This window comes from Gilbertella persicaria, assembly GCF_025201335.1.
Source record: "Gilbertella persicaria strain CBS 190.32 chromosome Unknown B0P05scaffold_2, whole genome shotgun sequence".
Lineage (NCBI taxonomy): Eukaryota > Fungi > Mucoromycota > Mucoromycetes > Mucorales > Choanephoraceae > Gilbertella > Gilbertella persicaria.
This window is the reverse complement of record NW_026251963.1, coordinates 602,222-617,190: the sequence shown is the minus strand read 5'-3', so window position 1 is coordinate 617,190 and position 14,969 is coordinate 602,222. Positions and strand designations below refer to the sequence as shown.

The 14,969-nt window shown below is 35.8% G+C and overlaps 7 protein-coding genes across 7 annotated transcripts; 2 read left to right on the top strand and 5 right to left on the bottom strand.

Annotated features, from left to right (window-relative positions):
• Nucleotides 1–61: 61 nt before the first annotated feature.
• Nucleotides 62–849, top strand: B0P05DRAFT_523123 (protein-tyrosine phosphatase). Its single transcript, XM_051576058.1, has 3 exons — nt 62–399; nt 444–525; nt 569–849. The coding sequence occupies exons 1-3, from the start codon at nt 68–70 to the stop codon at nt 716–718; spliced, it is 564 nt and encodes a 187-aa protein (XP_051439481.1). The 5' UTR covers nt 62–67; the 3' UTR covers nt 719–849.
• A 44-nt stretch (nt 850–893) lies between these two features.
• On the bottom strand, nt 894–3,681 carry B0P05DRAFT_460895 (RHD3/Sey1; the record flags this gene model as incomplete). Its single annotated transcript, XM_051574041.1, has 10 exons — nt 894–1,376; nt 1,422–1,648; nt 1,702–1,965; nt 2,015–2,384; nt 2,432–2,612; nt 2,671–2,789; nt 2,841–2,961; nt 3,010–3,328; nt 3,374–3,471; nt 3,518–3,681. 10 exons carry the CDS (start codon nt 3,679–3,681, stop codon nt 894–896), a joined length of 2,346 nt encoding a protein of 781 aa, XP_051439480.1.
• A 42-nt stretch (nt 3,682–3,723) lies between these two features.
• Nucleotides 3,724–5,420, top strand: B0P05DRAFT_523115 (uncharacterized protein). Its single transcript, XM_051576057.1, has 10 exons — nt 3,724–3,963; nt 4,025–4,068; nt 4,124–4,181; nt 4,233–4,300; nt 4,354–4,635; nt 4,688–4,742; nt 4,798–4,833; nt 4,886–4,969; nt 5,017–5,091; nt 5,148–5,420. Exons 1-10 carry the CDS (start codon nt 3,885–3,887, stop codon nt 5,264–5,266), a joined length of 900 nt encoding a protein of 299 aa, XP_051439479.1. The 5' UTR covers nt 3,724–3,884; the 3' UTR covers nt 5,267–5,420.
• On the bottom strand, nt 5,293–7,373 carry B0P05DRAFT_576874 (fimbrin; the record flags this gene model as incomplete). Its single annotated transcript, XM_051581738.1, has 6 exons — nt 5,293–5,346; nt 5,398–5,504; nt 5,550–6,391; nt 6,447–7,054; nt 7,096–7,243; nt 7,291–7,373. 6 exons carry the CDS (start codon nt 7,371–7,373, stop codon nt 5,293–5,295), a joined length of 1,842 nt encoding a protein of 613 aa, XP_051439478.1.
• A 1,446-nt stretch (nt 7,374–8,819) lies between these two features.
• B0P05DRAFT_100803 (uncharacterized protein) lies at nt 8,820–10,848 on the bottom strand. The gene is made up of 6 exons (XM_051572937.1): nt 10,597–10,848; nt 10,413–10,541; nt 10,293–10,355; nt 10,149–10,228; nt 9,603–10,099; nt 8,820–9,552 (listed from the first exon to the last, which is right to left on the bottom strand). Exons 1-6 carry the CDS (start codon nt 10,757–10,759, stop codon nt 9,102–9,104), a joined length of 1,383 nt encoding a protein of 460 aa, XP_051439477.1. The 5' UTR covers nt 10,760–10,848; the 3' UTR covers nt 8,820–9,101.
• A 1,378-nt stretch (nt 10,849–12,226) lies between these two features.
• Nucleotides 12,227–14,009, bottom strand: B0P05DRAFT_502509 (uncharacterized protein; the record flags this gene model as incomplete). Its single annotated transcript, XM_051575467.1, has 5 exons — nt 13,833–14,009; nt 13,744–13,793; nt 12,823–13,694; nt 12,464–12,741; nt 12,227–12,415 (listed from the first exon to the last, which is right to left on the bottom strand). The coding sequence occupies exons 1-5, from the start codon at nt 13,998–14,000 to the stop codon at nt 12,227–12,229; spliced, it is 1,557 nt and encodes a 518-aa protein (XP_051439476.1). The 5' UTR covers nt 14,001–14,009.
• A 29-nt stretch (nt 14,010–14,038) lies between these two features.
• Nucleotides 14,039–14,968, bottom strand: B0P05DRAFT_523085 (Oligomerization domain-containing protein). Its single transcript, XM_051576056.1, has 2 exons — nt 14,351–14,968; nt 14,039–14,295 (listed from the first exon to the last, which is right to left on the bottom strand). Exons 1-2 carry the CDS (start codon nt 14,915–14,917, stop codon nt 14,086–14,088), a joined length of 777 nt encoding a protein of 258 aa, XP_051439475.1. The 5' UTR covers nt 14,918–14,968; the 3' UTR covers nt 14,039–14,085.
• Between the last annotated feature and the right edge of the window lies 1 nt (nt 14,969).

Genomic DNA, 14,969 nt, shown 5'->3' with positions numbered 1-14,969 from the left:
TTCCCCTTCGTCAAATAAAGTGTGTAAAAAAATTCAAACACCATTTTCTTTTTTCCTTTATCGAATTATGGGAGCAAACAATATCAACTTGCTATGCCCACCTGAACAGTTTGGTATAGTAGAGCCTGGTATATACCGCTCTGATATGCTACAGCAACCACACTTTTCTTATTTGAAGCAGTTTGGGTTTAAAACCCTGATTATGCTTAGTCCAGAGTTACCAAACAGAGTGACGACCAACTTTATTGAAGAAGGCAACATCAATCTCGTCCATGTTGGCATGGCAACTTGGAAACCCACTCAACCGTCTACTTGGAGACCAGTATCGGAAGAACTCATAAAAGAAGGACTCGAACTGATCTTGGATGTAGAGACACACCCTATCTTGATCATGTGCACGTAAGTAAGAAGAATCCTTAAAGACTGTCTAACACCATATAAAGGTCAGGTATTCATGAAACAGGAACATTAGTAGGCTGTTTGAGGAAACTTGAAGGATGGAATTTTAGCTCAATTGTGACAGAGGTAAATAAAGAAATACAATGGTATTTTATTCATACATTGCTAGTACCGAGCTTATGCTGGAACAAAAGCAAGATATGTAAATGAACAATTTATTGAATTGTTTGATCTGGACCTTGTTACGCTACCTTTGCATCTGCCAGCTTGGTTTATAGATCAACAGAAAATGCTAGTAAGTCATTACATGTCTCACTAAGCATTGACAACTAGATAGGCTGATGAAGAAGAGGAATTCAGAAAAGAACAAAAAGCTCAAAAGTAACTTTCACTACATGTTGCTTGTACATATTCATTTCCTTAATAAACAATATACCTTTTGATAATCGCACTGTTTATTACATTTATATAGTTGCTAAAATAAGGGGGATTCTTTAGTCGCTCTTATGCTTGAGACTTGACATCTCATATTGAGTATCATGCCCATTTGTATTGACTACTTCTGCTAATTTTGCTTTTGCTATTTTGGTTCCTTCGTTTGCAATTGTATTTACAATCCTTTCAACTGGGCGCCATAAGTTCAATGCATAAAGTATATAGCCTATTGTGATACAGAAGGAAAAAAGGACAAGGTAGAAAGGGCTTTTGATTATTGCTATAAATTCATTCCAACCTAATACAGCCATCAACAGAATAACCCAAGTAGGTACTTTGGCAGTAGTAGTAACAATAGACCGCTTGGCTTCCAAATAGAATGCATCTGATTCACGTTTGAACCTGTTTGAAATGTCGATTTGCTTCGCTTCACCAAGGACTGTCAGTGTCTGATTGAAATCAAAATCTTCTGTAGATTCAATTGCAAAGTCGTTGTCTAAGCTTAAGTCTACTTTGGAAAACAATTTAATCAAGCTCAAAGTCTATCTCATGTTAGCCCGTAGCACATGAATTCAGCTATAGTATACCTCATCTTTAGCCTTTTTGAAGTATATATCTATATCATCTTCAGGTTTCCAAACTTTAGGAATACCTTCTTCGTCATACCGAAACTTTTCTTCAAATCGATAGCGAAGCTTAAGCAATAACAAGTTGTCTGATAATTCTTCATCTACTTTCTTTCGAAGCACAACCCAAGTTTGTCGTTTCAAGTCCTGTGTTGATTTTTCAATATCTTCTGGCGAAGAATCAAAGCCTAAACAAAGGATGAGTTTTTATTTTCATAGTCTGTGCGTGCATTCTACTTACTTTTTGCTTTTTTTGCTAGTAACTCTTTACCATCATCAACTGTAGACTTATAGACTTTGATAATATTGTGCCACATATCCTCTTGAGGGTGATTTAATTCAAGAGCAATAGGATCAGCAAGTTCTGACTCAACCTGCTTTTCGAGGGCCTTGTTCATTTTCTTGAATTCTGCAGCACGAGCTCGAGAGGAAATCTCACTCAAGTCTTCATTCATTCTCTCCTTTTCATGGTCAAAAGACCAATCAGTATCAGATAACAGAATGGCTATCATGTTACAAGTCATAAATGCTATTTTTTTCTGTATACACTTTACCTTTGGCTCCATTGATGAAGAATGTGTCGGCTTCTTGAGTACATGCATTGACGACTTGAGCAAAATTGTAATTGAGTGATTTTAACTGTTGCTTTAAACTTTCATCAAACATCTGAACCGCTTTCTTGTGTAAGCTGTTCAACTGTCCTGCAAAATAGAGACCTAATTGCGTGTTCAATTTTGCGAGCATTTCAGAACGTTTCTTTTGATAAACAACTTGGTTATAGCGAGAAGCGCTCTTGTCAAATGATTCCATTGCTTGTTGTCTCATTTCTTGCATTTTGTCACCTAATTCAGGAACAATTTGATTCTTTTCAAGAATAGGCGTTTTGAAAGGCATAATCTGTTGTTGGAACACTTCGAAAGCAGCCTAATTTGCAGTCATGTTAATCAAGAAAATACAAGTAGTCAACTTACATTTGAAATTTCGTCACATCTGTATTGTGCTAGTAACTCTTGCTGTGTAGGCAAGTCCAAATCTTTGTTTGTGAGCACCTCGTCCCAAATGCTAGAGGCGTACATGTCATAACCGTCTGCAGGAATACGCTTGTGATACTCAGGACGGAATACATAGTCTGGATTTTTGGGATCATTGAATCTTTGTAATAAATAATGATGTGAGTCAAATTTAGTGTTTTGTTGATCATTTTGAATACCTTTTACGAAGTTTTGCTACTTCTTGATCAAAATTATCTGGCTGGAGAATTTTGTGAGGTAAACCAGCAAACATGAAATCAAAGTAGTCTGTGATTTTACAGTTTTTAAGTTCTTCAGGCTATACATGTCCTTATTTCAGCTTTCAAATAGATATGGTATGATATCTTACCTTTGACAAGCTTTCCCAAATCGTTTCAAGATCCGATCTTAGCGTACTTGCCAAATTATCCAAAGGCGTAGCGCCGACGAAATCTCGAATGACCATTAACAATAAGGTTTTTTCTTTACCGCTGCCACAATGCAATTTAGCCGTGATTTATCATCCACCTTTTACAAACCTCTTTTGGTTCTGAAACAATTGCAAATTCACTTCGAATACAGTCTTTAAGAGACCCATATTGGCACCTTGATACAGACCGACTTGGTGCTCCCATAAATTGATGATAATGACTTCACTTGTAGCCATTGAGAATAAGGCAGACTTACGCTCAAAGTCTTGATCTTCACCACGCTCGCGACTATCTGTCCCTTCTACATCCATCACAAGTACAGGCATGCCTCGAGCACGGGACAACCAAATGCCCTTTGTGGTTTGTTTACGTTGAGCTTCATCCATTTCAACAAACCCTGTACCAAACAACCGATTCAGCAAAGTACCTATAGGAGGATAAGTATAGCTATAGACATATGTTCTCAAATTACTTTTGCCTGTACTTTGAGAGCCAAAGACAGCAACAACATCGTATTTGAAACCAACGTCAGATAATCCCCATTCTCTCATATACTCGGGCAGTTTTGTACTATAAACAATGAGAAAAGGAATCTATACTATCGAGTTACTCATACCTAAACTTTTTCTCTTCATTGATTACTTGAAGTTGAGGAATAGGCTGTGTATCATGGTCCCAATCAGCAATCGTAAATGATGATTTATTGCTTGCGAATGTATCGTTTAAAGGTGTAGGAACAATAGCATCTTTGTTTTCATGATGGCTAGCTGTCGTCTCCATAGTGAAACTCTTGAGAAAGAAAAGAAAAAGACCCAGGTTTATTTTTCTTTTTCTTTTTTTTTTTTATATGATTTCATCAGCATGGTTAATGCAACAGAGGTGTCCAATCATAATTTGCTCTTGAACAAACTTGGACGATCATTTGTTTTCAATTTCCGTAATTACAATTTCTTTAGCTTCTTTCTTGTTTTTTTAAAAAAATTATGAAGGCAATTGTTACTGGTGCCTCTGGACTCTTGGGCAGACCTGTCGTTAGAGAATTTCAAAACGCTGGTTGGGAAGGTAACTTGAAGAGGTGTATATATATATAAAATATCATGAAGCTTATGATATCGCGTTTTAGTTGTTGGTACAGCTTACTCTCGTGTTAAAGACAACCTTGTCAAGGTAAAAGGCACGCGTCAGAATATAGCATCATAGCTAAAACACACTGTTTTGATAGCTTGATTTGAAAGACGGTGCTGCTGTCGAGAAGTTTCTCGAGGAGCAAAAGCCTAACGGTATGTTTACAAACAAAGAAACATATCTCTCTTAACCATATGTTGCTCCAGTTCTTGTTCATTGTGCTGCTGAACGTCGTCCTGATGTTGCTGAGAAAGACCGTGAAGGTGCATTACGCGTAAGTCACGTCTTTTTTTCCCGAGAAGAAATCATAATGATGCCGTTTTCTAGTTGAATGTTGAGACACCTAAAAGACTCGGTACACTCTGTAAAGAAAAGGGCATTATGCTCATTTATATCAGTACAGACTATGTGTTTGATGGCACTTCGCCTCCTTATGAGGTTGATGACAAGCCTCACCCATTACAATTCTATGGTGAAACAAAACTGGCAGGTGAGGAAGCAGTCATGAGTGTTTATCCCGAAGCAGCTATTCTTCGCGTTCCTATTTTGTATGGTCGCACAGAATACAACGGTGAATCTGCCATCAACATTTTGATTGATGTAGTTTTAGTAAGTGATACATGAGTGGATATTCAAGTGGTTTATGGCTCACTATGATTAGAATCACAGCAAACCTGCTACTGTAGACAATGTCGCTGCTAGATACCCTACAAATGGTAAATGAAATATGGATAATTCATTCAAAAAAATACTAAGCTATAAATACTTTAGTCGAAGATGTTGCCCGTGTATTAAAGGATCTATCAGGTTTGTATGCTTCTTTTTTTTCGGAGGGAGGCTAATATAGCGTTATTCTTAGTTGCCAAATTGAAGGAAGGTAAAGACATTAAGGGCATTTATCACTTTACTGGTCAAGAATGTATTACAAAGTATCAAGTTTGTGGTAGGATTACATTATAATCATTGGTATGTGTCTAACTTGGCTTGTAGAAATCTTCGGTTCTATTTTGAATGTACCCATTGACCATCTTGCCCCACAAAATACAGTTGATAAAGCTGCTTCTGGTAAATGCACATAGTGCTAAATATATACAAACAATACTAAGATACATTTGGTTTAGTCTCAAGACCTGAAAATTCACATTTGTCTGTCAAACGTCTTGAAGAAAGCAATATTGACACAAGCTTCGTCAATTTTGCCAAATGGTGTTCGCAAAACCTTGGTCTCCAAAACAACTAAAAGTTTATTATAATAAACTATGTGTTTTATTTTGACATTTGTCGATCAACTACCATTAGACTTCCTACAAAAGTCAAGTTCTACAATTCAATAAAATAGTTAGAATGAAATCATCATTCTATTGTACTTGCCATCTTTGCTCTCACTTCAACAATATCTTCAGGTACAAGGAAAATAGTAGCACCCAGCTTTCGAGCAATTGAAATAGCCAACCTGGCATTATTAAATGCATCCTCAGCTGTGCAAAAGATGAATCACAATGTATTTTCAAAAGTTCATTTACCTGTATTGCCTGAAGTGGCATGAGTAGGGTCTACAATACCAGGTTTCATGCCATTCAATACATCTAAAAAGAACACACCAGTATTTAATGAAGGATCTCTAAATGACTTCATGGAATAATGACTTCCTCCTCGTTGAGCAGTTTCGTTTGCCCATTTAACCATATCCATGTCGGTCACAGGTCGACCTCCTTTACTCAACGATTGTAGAGTAAACACGATGTTCTCTCGCATCATTTGCCATACAAGACCTAATGTCAGTGTTTTGTTTTCATCGACAATATCAGCACCCTGAATACCAACAAGAGAAAACCTGTTTTCTTGTCCTAAACGTACTGCATAATTACAATTCTCTAGTTGTTTGAACCGAGAAAGCGGTTGTTTTTGGCTCACCAGGCGCCATTGAACAAGACCAGGAACAATCTTATCAAATGCTTGAAGCAAAATCAAGCCATCTTTAAGATCCTCATACAAGTTATACACACCAGGCTCTACATTGAGGCTGTTGAGCCACAAGGTAAACATACGTGCTTCACGTTCTCCTTCGGCATCAAATGGCTCTACTTCAGGTACTTCTTCTTCTGTCAAAGGCTCAAGACCAGGATGTGTGTTAAACAAATGAGCCACAAAAGCCAAGTTCAATTTGGCGTTGCCAGCCACCATAGCTTTGGGTGTCAGATACTTGCGACAACCAATGGCTTCTGCATTTTGGAGGACAAGTTCTGCACGTTGCATTAGATCAGGTTCCTGTAATGGTGCACGCGAACAGGATTCAGGCTTAAGTTGGTTCAGTAAGACTGTATAGTTTTCACCATCAGAGACGTCCTTTGTAAAACCAGCTACTCTTTTAAAGAAAAAAAGAAACTTGTTAGACTATTCTCATTTAAAATGTACCTTACTTTCTATGCCACCCTGCAGCCTTCAAATGAAAATTAAACCATCTTAATAAAATGATATCGGGTGGTAGCTTCAAGAGTTCGTTCAATGTTTCTCCTTCTTCCAATAAACGATATAATTCTGGATGTTGTTGAATGGTGATCTTGTTTAGTAGCCCACGCTTAATAATTTGCCAAATCAAGCCCAAGATTAAGTATTCCTTTGCTTCAATAATATCTTGAGAGCCAATATTAACAACAGAGCAACCTATGGCTTTTGCAGAATTGATCACAATGTTATTATTCTCCACCATTTGAAAATTGTTAATCTTCTTCTTGACATTAAGCACACGTTCATCAATGGTGTCTGGTACAGCATCGTTGATTAATTTACACAATATGAGACCATCTCGACATTCATCAAACAGCTGCATTGTATTCGTGGGAATAGGCAATCGATAACCGACATCTGGATCAGTTTCCATAACACTATTGATATGGCGAGTAAATTCTGTTCGTTCATCCTCATTGATTGTATGTGTTGCATCACTATTAGCACCTTGTACACGAATCTTGTGTTGATGTACATCAAAAGCGCCTTTGTTACGGCCTTCTTTAAGCCTGTTTACCAGCTAAAGAAAATGAGATACATTTCTTTTTAACGTTGCATTACATCAATAAACTCTTCCACGTCAATTTTACCAGTAGCACTTGTGGCTACTTGTTTCAAAGTAGCTCGAATTTCATCATAGTTGTATTCAGCACATGCTTGTTGAATTTCTCTTTGGTCAAGAAGCCCATCTTTATCTAAATCACATTCTCTGAATACATTGTTAGTTATGCATCAAGATTAAAATTAAACACTTGCTGAAACTTGTCAATTAGAGCATTTATGTCGTTTACTTGAAAATTGGGAAATTTTTTTTGAAGCATGAATGCATTTACAACCATCTTTGCTAATGATAAAAGAAAAAAGAAAAAAGAAAAAAATATGGTTTCAAACAGAAGAATGTCGGAATAAAATAGCCCTGCAACTCATTTCATCTCAAGAAAGAAAAATGTAGGCTTTTTGATTCATATAGAACATAGATTGCCAGCTGGTTTGTGAACAAAGAATGGCCAACTTGTCAATTGCAAATGAAAGATCATAACTTTTTTTTTTTTTTTTTTTTTTTTTTTGCATGAATGGCACAAGACATAATTCAATACCCGCTTGACAAAACCCATAGTACTTAGTGCAACGGTCCCAGTCCGTTTCTGATTGCCATTTTGGATGAAAAACTGAACAACGGCAAATCGGTTTTGTTTCTCCTCTTTTTGTTTTTTTTTTTTCCTGCTGATTAGCTTTTTTAAACATAATTATTCAGTGAATAGTAAATGTGTTTCTTGAGTTCAGAAAAGGTTATTTGATAATGTTCTCATTATTTATAACTCATATTAAAAAAATATTTCTATGCTCTTCTTCGCGACTATAATAAATGTATGTCGTACAAAGATTTTCGTTTTGTGCAGAGCCTCTTTACAACAGGTTCAGTGCGCAGAAATAAATTGACAATTAAGTAAATATGTCATTTCTGCTTCTATATGAGTTTTTTTTTTTGTGTTCATACTTACTCATGTATCTGTAATAATGATCAACAGAATCACAGCTAGTTCTATTTTAAGATGATCGTATCAAGTAAGGATATTTACCTAATTGTAAATCGAAAAGGATGGGGATGATAAGTTTTTTTTTTTTTTTTAATCGCAGTTTACTGCATCAAAGTATTTTCAATTTGGCTATTAAGTCGATGAATAGAATCAATTAAAATATAAAAATCACTAAATTGAGTAAATACATATGACATTATTCGATCAGAATAGAATGCATTGAATTGTTTAGATAAATATACAGGGTACATCGTGCCAAATAAGCTATGTCATATATTATGATTCATGTATATTTTCTTATTGTTCACATAGGTATATTGCGATATAGACACTGGCAAAAGAAATTAAATAGAAGTCTTGGTCACAAAAGCAATCGATAGTAGTCCTTAATCTCTTAAATCTAACTTGGTGGTCCCGAAAATGCAACAGAAACGTGGCGAACACTTTGTGTGCATCAGAAGCCATTTGCCGCACATGTTTCAGAGTTAACCCGTGTGCATCTTTACTGTCATTTTGTATGTGTAACCAATTCTGCAACTTGACAAGAAATTAAGGTACTACAGTTGCCATTTTCTTCATTAAATTCATACACATGATGAAAAATCTCGGTCTCATAGAAAATATAACAACTCTTTAGTTTCTCCATCCTACTGATTCCACAAGTTTGTCTATAAATAAGAATGGGGACGTGTAACAATCAACTGTAATGTGCTTACATCTTAAATTTGAAAATAGTATACTACAATGACGAAAATCAGCATTTCTCTATATCGATATTTATGGCCGATATGTCAATTCAAAATCAGGGAATTGTATAATTTCTATTTTCATCATATCTAATATTTCGTTGTAACTAGTGTTCTTGGTAGAGATTTGTAAATGAAAATAGCGCCATAAGACTGAAGCCTCTTTTTATAATAGCGGTAATAATAATAATCTAGTATTCAGTTGGTAAAAAAAAAAAAGAAAGAGAAATGAAGGGGTTATGAATTAAAGTTATAAACATACAAACAAGATATAGGATTGGTTTTAGTTCTTTGCAGCGTATTCCACTAAATCCATTTGAGAGTTTTCACCATCGTCTTCAATATGATCATCATCAACTTGGTGAGATTGATGACGATCACCACGAAAAGAAGCCTTTTCTTCGGAAGAATTAAAGTATTCTGAGTCTTGCAAAGGGATACCGGAAGGAGAAATCTTCATTTCGGGCACGATTTTCTTGTCTATAGTGCTATGAGGCAGTTGGTTGTGCTTTTGAAAAACTTTTTGATATTGTAATTGTTGTAATTTCAGTTCATCAAATGCGTTGTGACTCAGCGTACCATGTGCACCATTCTGGTTATGGTTACTGGCTGTGGCAGAATATTCTTGAGCAGAAAAGTTGGAATAAGTAACAAATTGAGGTGTTTGTTGACTGTTGGATCTTTCAGCACTGGACGTCTTCAAACCGAGGTTGGTATTATCATCAATCTTGGGACTAGAAAAAAAAGGATAAGTATTCCACCAACAAATTTATTTGCAACCTACTTGATAAGGATAGCAATAATAACACCACCACTTGAGACAGCACCCAAGAAATTCCAAATAATAGAAAGCACAATAGAACCAACATAGTTGATAATAATGATTTCACGCAAAATACCAAAGATCAACAAGAAGATGGCAAACATCATGACAGCAATACTGATAATAGAGACAACAGCACGAATCTTAAAGATACCTGTTTGAATGGCAACATAACGAGGACCAGATGTGTTGAACTTTTGTAAATGTTCTTGTAAAATAGCAACCAATCTAACACCAGCAAAGGCAACAAGAGCAGCAAGGGTTGTACAGTAAACAAACCACATGATATAAATCAAACGACTGAAGAGTTGAGCGAGTCTCAAGTCTCTTTCGGCTAAAATACCAGCTGATAGCGAAAAGACATTATTGATAATAAAAGGTGCAGTAAATAAGGTGCCACCAATAATATCCACTAAGCGTGGAGATGGCAACCAACTGTTGGCAATAGCACGGTGACTCTACATAGAGTATGTCAACAAATCACAAGATATAAGTGTTCCAACTTACGTCAGCCAATGTTTGAGCAATACCAATCAAATAGACAGCGAATCCACCATATTCAAACTGCCAAGGGAACTCGAACAAGACTAATTACTATATGTATTTAGCGAATATTCAAAACCAGACACATTGCTGAGGGATACATCTTACATGAGCGAGAAATCATATCTGGGCAAATATCGGTAAGAAGGACCATACTAACAATAAATCTCACTAATAAAAAATATAAATTAGAGGAGAGACAAAAAAAAAGCACATGGTGAAACATACATATATTGAAGATAATAAGAAACAACAGCATACAGTCAATGGGCTTTGGTCGAAAACAACCTTTAGAGGCAGAAGCGTCAAACAAAGTATGACCTTTGAGTACCACACGGTTGAACAATAAGCCAGAGCCTAGCATATAATATTAGTTAATAGACCTTAATTTTTTTTTCTTTCTCTGCTTTACCAATAATAAAGTTCATTGCACATAAAGCAGCATGGATTCCATAAACAATAGTCATGGCATGCGTTTCAGCACATCCTTCAATAGTTAAGCGCCAATCACAATGGCAAACACCATCAAGACAAACTTTTTGTAAAGTCTCTAGATCATACGCACTGTGATTCATACTAAAAAAGAGCTTCTTTTTTTTTTTTTGAGTAAATCAAGAAACTTAATAAAAAAAAGGGTATGAATAAAGAAGAAGAGAAATTAAAAAGAAAAGAAAGACAAATTTAATTTTTAAAAGGTGTCACTGTCAAAGGTAGCTGGGCTGAAAAGTAATAGTCTTGTGCAACTGGCTTTTAATCTTAATCGTAAGTTTATCCAGTCAAATAGCGTCGATCCAATCTATCGAAGTTGTTATGGAGATGAAACAGTAAATCGATCCGGTTTTTTGTTATCCTACAATATGCTACGCTTGTTGCATATTGTAATTTTATGAATTCTTTCAATTCATCAATTGAAATAAGAAACTGTTTAAATTTTTTATGTCTATAGTTTTTTTTTATGTGCTTATGCTCTATGCACTTATCGCCTGTCATTTCCGCATTACTAACTCTAAATATCTTTTTTTATAACCATTTGAAGCTGATCTTAATTAAGAAAACCAACGTGTGTGAGATACATAAAAGGAAACGAGAGTGGGAACGAGCCATTTTGGTTAATCCGATAGAAACTACCGTTAATTTTTCTGCAGGCTCGTAAAAAGATTAGATAATATAAACTATTTTTATAGTTTTCTTTGTAGTTATCTCAATGTGTTACCTTTTACCATACATTGAAACAAACTCCTACAAAAGGCTACGCATTGATAAGCAAACTATGACTTAAAATTAAAAAAATAGATCTTTTCCATTTTGATATTGTGACTTATGCCTATCATAAAAGTGCTCCGTTTGCTGACATAAGTCATGTGCAGCAAAAGAGATGCTATTTGGTATTAGAGAGATTCTCCCACAGTTTTATTTCTCAAGAAATATGGATACCAATAAGCATTCAGTTTGACAGCTGCTGGCAAAGCAGCAAATAAATGACTACCAGTAATTATTTGAGACTTATTACATACTCAGCATCATGAAACCAAGTGCTCGGTCACAGAAAAAAGTGCGTTTCTGGATTACTTGTGACACCGTCTAAGAGTTGGCGTGGATCAAATTATCCAATGGTCAACTTAAAGTTCTATCATGGCCAGTTATTTAAAGATACGAGTATACTCTCTATCAAACATTCCTCTTACCTAAAATAAACAAGGACTAAATAGTTCAAGAAATGTAACATGTTACATGAAATAAATGACATTCTAAAGTCAGTAGTAAAAGCAAGCCTTTGTGTAGATATACACAATTTGTAATTTCAGTATTTTTTTTACTTTAAAAGACATAGACAAATATGACAAGTCAGGTCGAGTAATTTGGTATATACATGAGACATACTACAAAGTTGATATATACATAGAGATAACTTCCTTATTTTGGTTAGAATATCTAAAAAAAAATGGCGTGTTACTTGAGAATTGAAGCGAGAGGAGCACACACTTCAAATGTGCAACAATTACATAAGAAATGAATTTAATTCTTTTATTCGTAATGCTCAATTAAGCATCACTTTCCCAAAAAGCAGTAGAAAAACTATCCGCAGATTTAAACAATCTAATTTGCTCTCTTACATCTTCCAGCATTTCTTGTGCCATTAAATACATTTCGGTTCCTTCTTTGTTATACATGAGTGAATTTGTTAGCATTAAGGTCACATCTCGCTCAAACTCAGTCGTTGTCTTTACAATCTAATCTAGAGATGAGTGACATAGATACGTGTATTTACAACAACTTACCCCATCTCTCACTCTATTCTTGATCGTCTTCAAATAAAGTGGTTGCTTGACTACTTTATCATAGAGAGGTGCATGGGATTTCTTGATGGGGTTCATAAACATGGTGCCATTCTTGTGGTTGGCAATTTCTTGCCATAAAAGATTGATATTCTTCTGCCAGGCTTTTTGTCGCTGTTCGGTTGTATTTAATGGTTTCTTGGATACAGAGGTAGGTGTAGAAGCTGTTTCATTCTGAAAATACTCTTCGTCAGGTGTGCTTGTTTTTATTTTAGGTGAAGCTAGTAGAAATAGAAAAAAGAAAAAGAGTTTATATGTAAATCATTAGAAAATGACTTGTGTTTTTATTGGTATAAATGTACCTGATGGTTCTTGTTGTGTATTTGAGGAAATTTCTTTAGGTATCAAGATGTTGGATACATGGTTAGTCTTGGCTTCTTTTGCCGTAGATTGATTCTGGGCTGTCTTTGTAGTTTGCTCGGTTCTCACAAGTGCATCTTCCGATGGAACTGTCACAGGAGTAATTTCAGGCGAGTCTACATTTAATACGACCTTTTCTTTTGTTGAGGATGCATTTGAAATAGCAGCAGAAAGCACATGAAGCTCCTTTAAAGATTCATCCTCATCTTGAAGGATAGTCAATCTGCATCTTTTTAGAGTATGTGATGAATCCACCAAAGATGCATCTGTTGTACGTTTTAAAGGATTTTCAGTAGTTCTCGGAGGTTCATTTTCATCCTGCTGTTTCTCTAGGCTGTTTGCATTCGACTCAGTGGTATGGTTCTCCAACACTGTTTTATTGTATTCAATGCTTTCGTTATTCTCCGAAACTGCTTCACTAGTATGGCTGCAACTATCGTTATTGTTACTGTTGCTATCGTTATTGCTATTGTCACTGTCGCTATCGTTATTGTTGTTATTGTTGTTATCGTCATTGTCACTGTTGCTATTTTTATTGTTGTTATTTTTGTCGTTGCTATTACTTTCTATTACTGGCTCACTATTGCTGTCGTCTTTTGATGTTTGTGCAGTTGTGCTATCACTTGCTCTTTGCTTCAATGTTGAATCCCATTCTCCAGCTTTGATAGTATCAATCTCAAGAGCAAGTCGACTAAACTCTTCTTGATCTTTCTTGAGGTTTTGCTTGATTTCTTCTACTCTTTGGATATACAATTGTCTCGCGAGTCGAACAACTACTGGCATATCATTTGTCAAATCATTTCTAAACATTTGCCTACAGGACAATGATTTAATGCTTTCCTCTTTATCAATCCAAATGTTACTTTTCTGCTTCCATATTTTCCACAAGCAAGTAATATTGAAAAGAGCAATTCTAGAGAAGTGAGAAGACGCGTTTAGTTGAGTCTCTTACTTTTTGACTGTAAAAGTCAGGTTGGCGTTGTAGGTTTTGTTGTTGAATCAGACCGTGTTGTTTCAGTACCCTGGCTACTTGAAACCACATATTTTCGCCATACTTGTAGACTGCTTGAGTCAAGAGTAATTTCTCAAGCAGTGTCCACTCGTTACTAAAGGCTGTCATGATACAAACAAAAAAAAAGAAAAAAAAGAAAAAAAATATATACAGCAAGGCGTGTTTACTTGTGTTTATTTGTGCAACATATACATTACTCTTCTAGTTTCATAGGTTGTGTAGGATCTGAGGATACAGAGTCCCATAAACCTTCCAAGTCATAATGTTCTCTCATTTCAGGGGTAAATAAGTGTACAACAATACGTCCTAAATCGACCAAGATCCAGCCAGACTTGTCATTTCTTCCTTCAATATGGGGTACAGGCTGTGTTTGATGAGGACTGGATCGAATAGCTTTCTTCACCTAAGTAAGATGTCAATTTCAATATATCCCCTGAAAATGCGTTGTCATTGCTTACCATGCCACCGATATGTTCAGCCACACTACTCAGATACTTATCACCTTTTGAACTAGAAGCCACAATCATGTATTCGGCCCAATCGCATTTTTCTCGCACATCAATCACCTTGACATGATCCATTTTACTTTCTTTTAAAAGACTACACAGACTTTCTGCAGTTAATTGACCGGATTCCATGAGATCTCTAGACGCTTGTTGTAATGCAAGACGGTCCTCTAAATGTTCGCCCAGTGCTTGACGTTGCCACATGGGTATGAAATCTGTTTCTGACAAGATCTTTTCGTCTGAATAGTCTGGGTCCACAAACCAATCTGTATCAATCTGTTCGTCACTTTCATTGAACTCTATATCTTTGTCGTTCTCGGGATAGAGTTCGGGATAGTCTTTGGGATCGATCGTTTCGAGATCGTCTTCTTCTTCGTTTAGTTTCTTTTCTGATTGAATAAAAGGCGTGTTTGAGAAGTTATGGCGCCAGACATGTGTGACAGGTGCAGTGTAAATCCTACTAGGAATAATAGTACGAGATAATGGTGTCTTAATAGCTAATCTTGTAAAACGAAACATGTTACAAAAGAAAAAAAGAAAAAAGAAAAAAAGAAAAAAGAAAAAAAGAAAG

Bases quoted from the DNA above. Each gene is read 5' to 3' on its own strand.
- B0P05DRAFT_523123 (XM_051576058.1), top strand. From the start codon at position 68: ATGGGAGCAAACAATATCAACTTGCTATGCCCACCTGAACAGTTTGGT. The intron at 400-443 runs GTAAGTAAGAAG...CACCATATAAAG, and splicing joins CCTATCTTGATCATGTGCAC to GTCAGGTATTCATGAAACAG. The intron at 526-568 runs GTAAATAAAGAA...ATACATTGCTAG, and splicing joins TTAGCTCAATTGTGACAGAG to TACCGAGCTTATGCTGGAAC.
- B0P05DRAFT_523115 (XM_051576057.1), top strand. From the start codon at position 3,885: ATGAAGGCAATTGTTACTGGTGCCTCTGGACTCTTGGGCAGACCTGTC. The intron at 4,301-4,353 runs GTAAGTCACGTC...GCCGTTTTCTAG, and splicing joins ACCGTGAAGGTGCATTACGC to TTGAATGTTGAGACACCTAA. The intron at 4,834-4,885 runs GTTTGTATGCTT...CGTTATTCTTAG, and splicing joins TGTATTAAAGGATCTATCAG to TTGCCAAATTGAAGGAAGGT.
- B0P05DRAFT_100803 (XM_051572937.1), bottom strand. From the start codon at position 10,759: ATGAATCACAGTGCGTATGATCTAGAGACTTTACAAAAAGTTTGTCTT. The intron at 10,542-10,596 runs GTAAAGCAGAGA...ATTATATGCTAG, and splicing joins TGCAATGAACTTTATTATTG to GCTCTGGCTTATTGTTCAAC. The intron at 9,553-9,602 runs GTAGGTTGCAAA...TTTTTTTTCTAG, and splicing joins ATTATTGCTATCCTTATCAA to TCCCAAGATTGATGATAATA.
- B0P05DRAFT_523085 (XM_051576056.1), bottom strand. From the start codon at position 14,917: ATGTTTCGTTTTACAAGATTAGCTATTAAGACACCATTATCTCGTACT. The intron at 14,296-14,350 runs GTAAGCAATGAC...CATCTTACTTAG, and splicing joins CTGAACATATCGGTGGCATG to GTGAAGAAAGCTATTCGATC.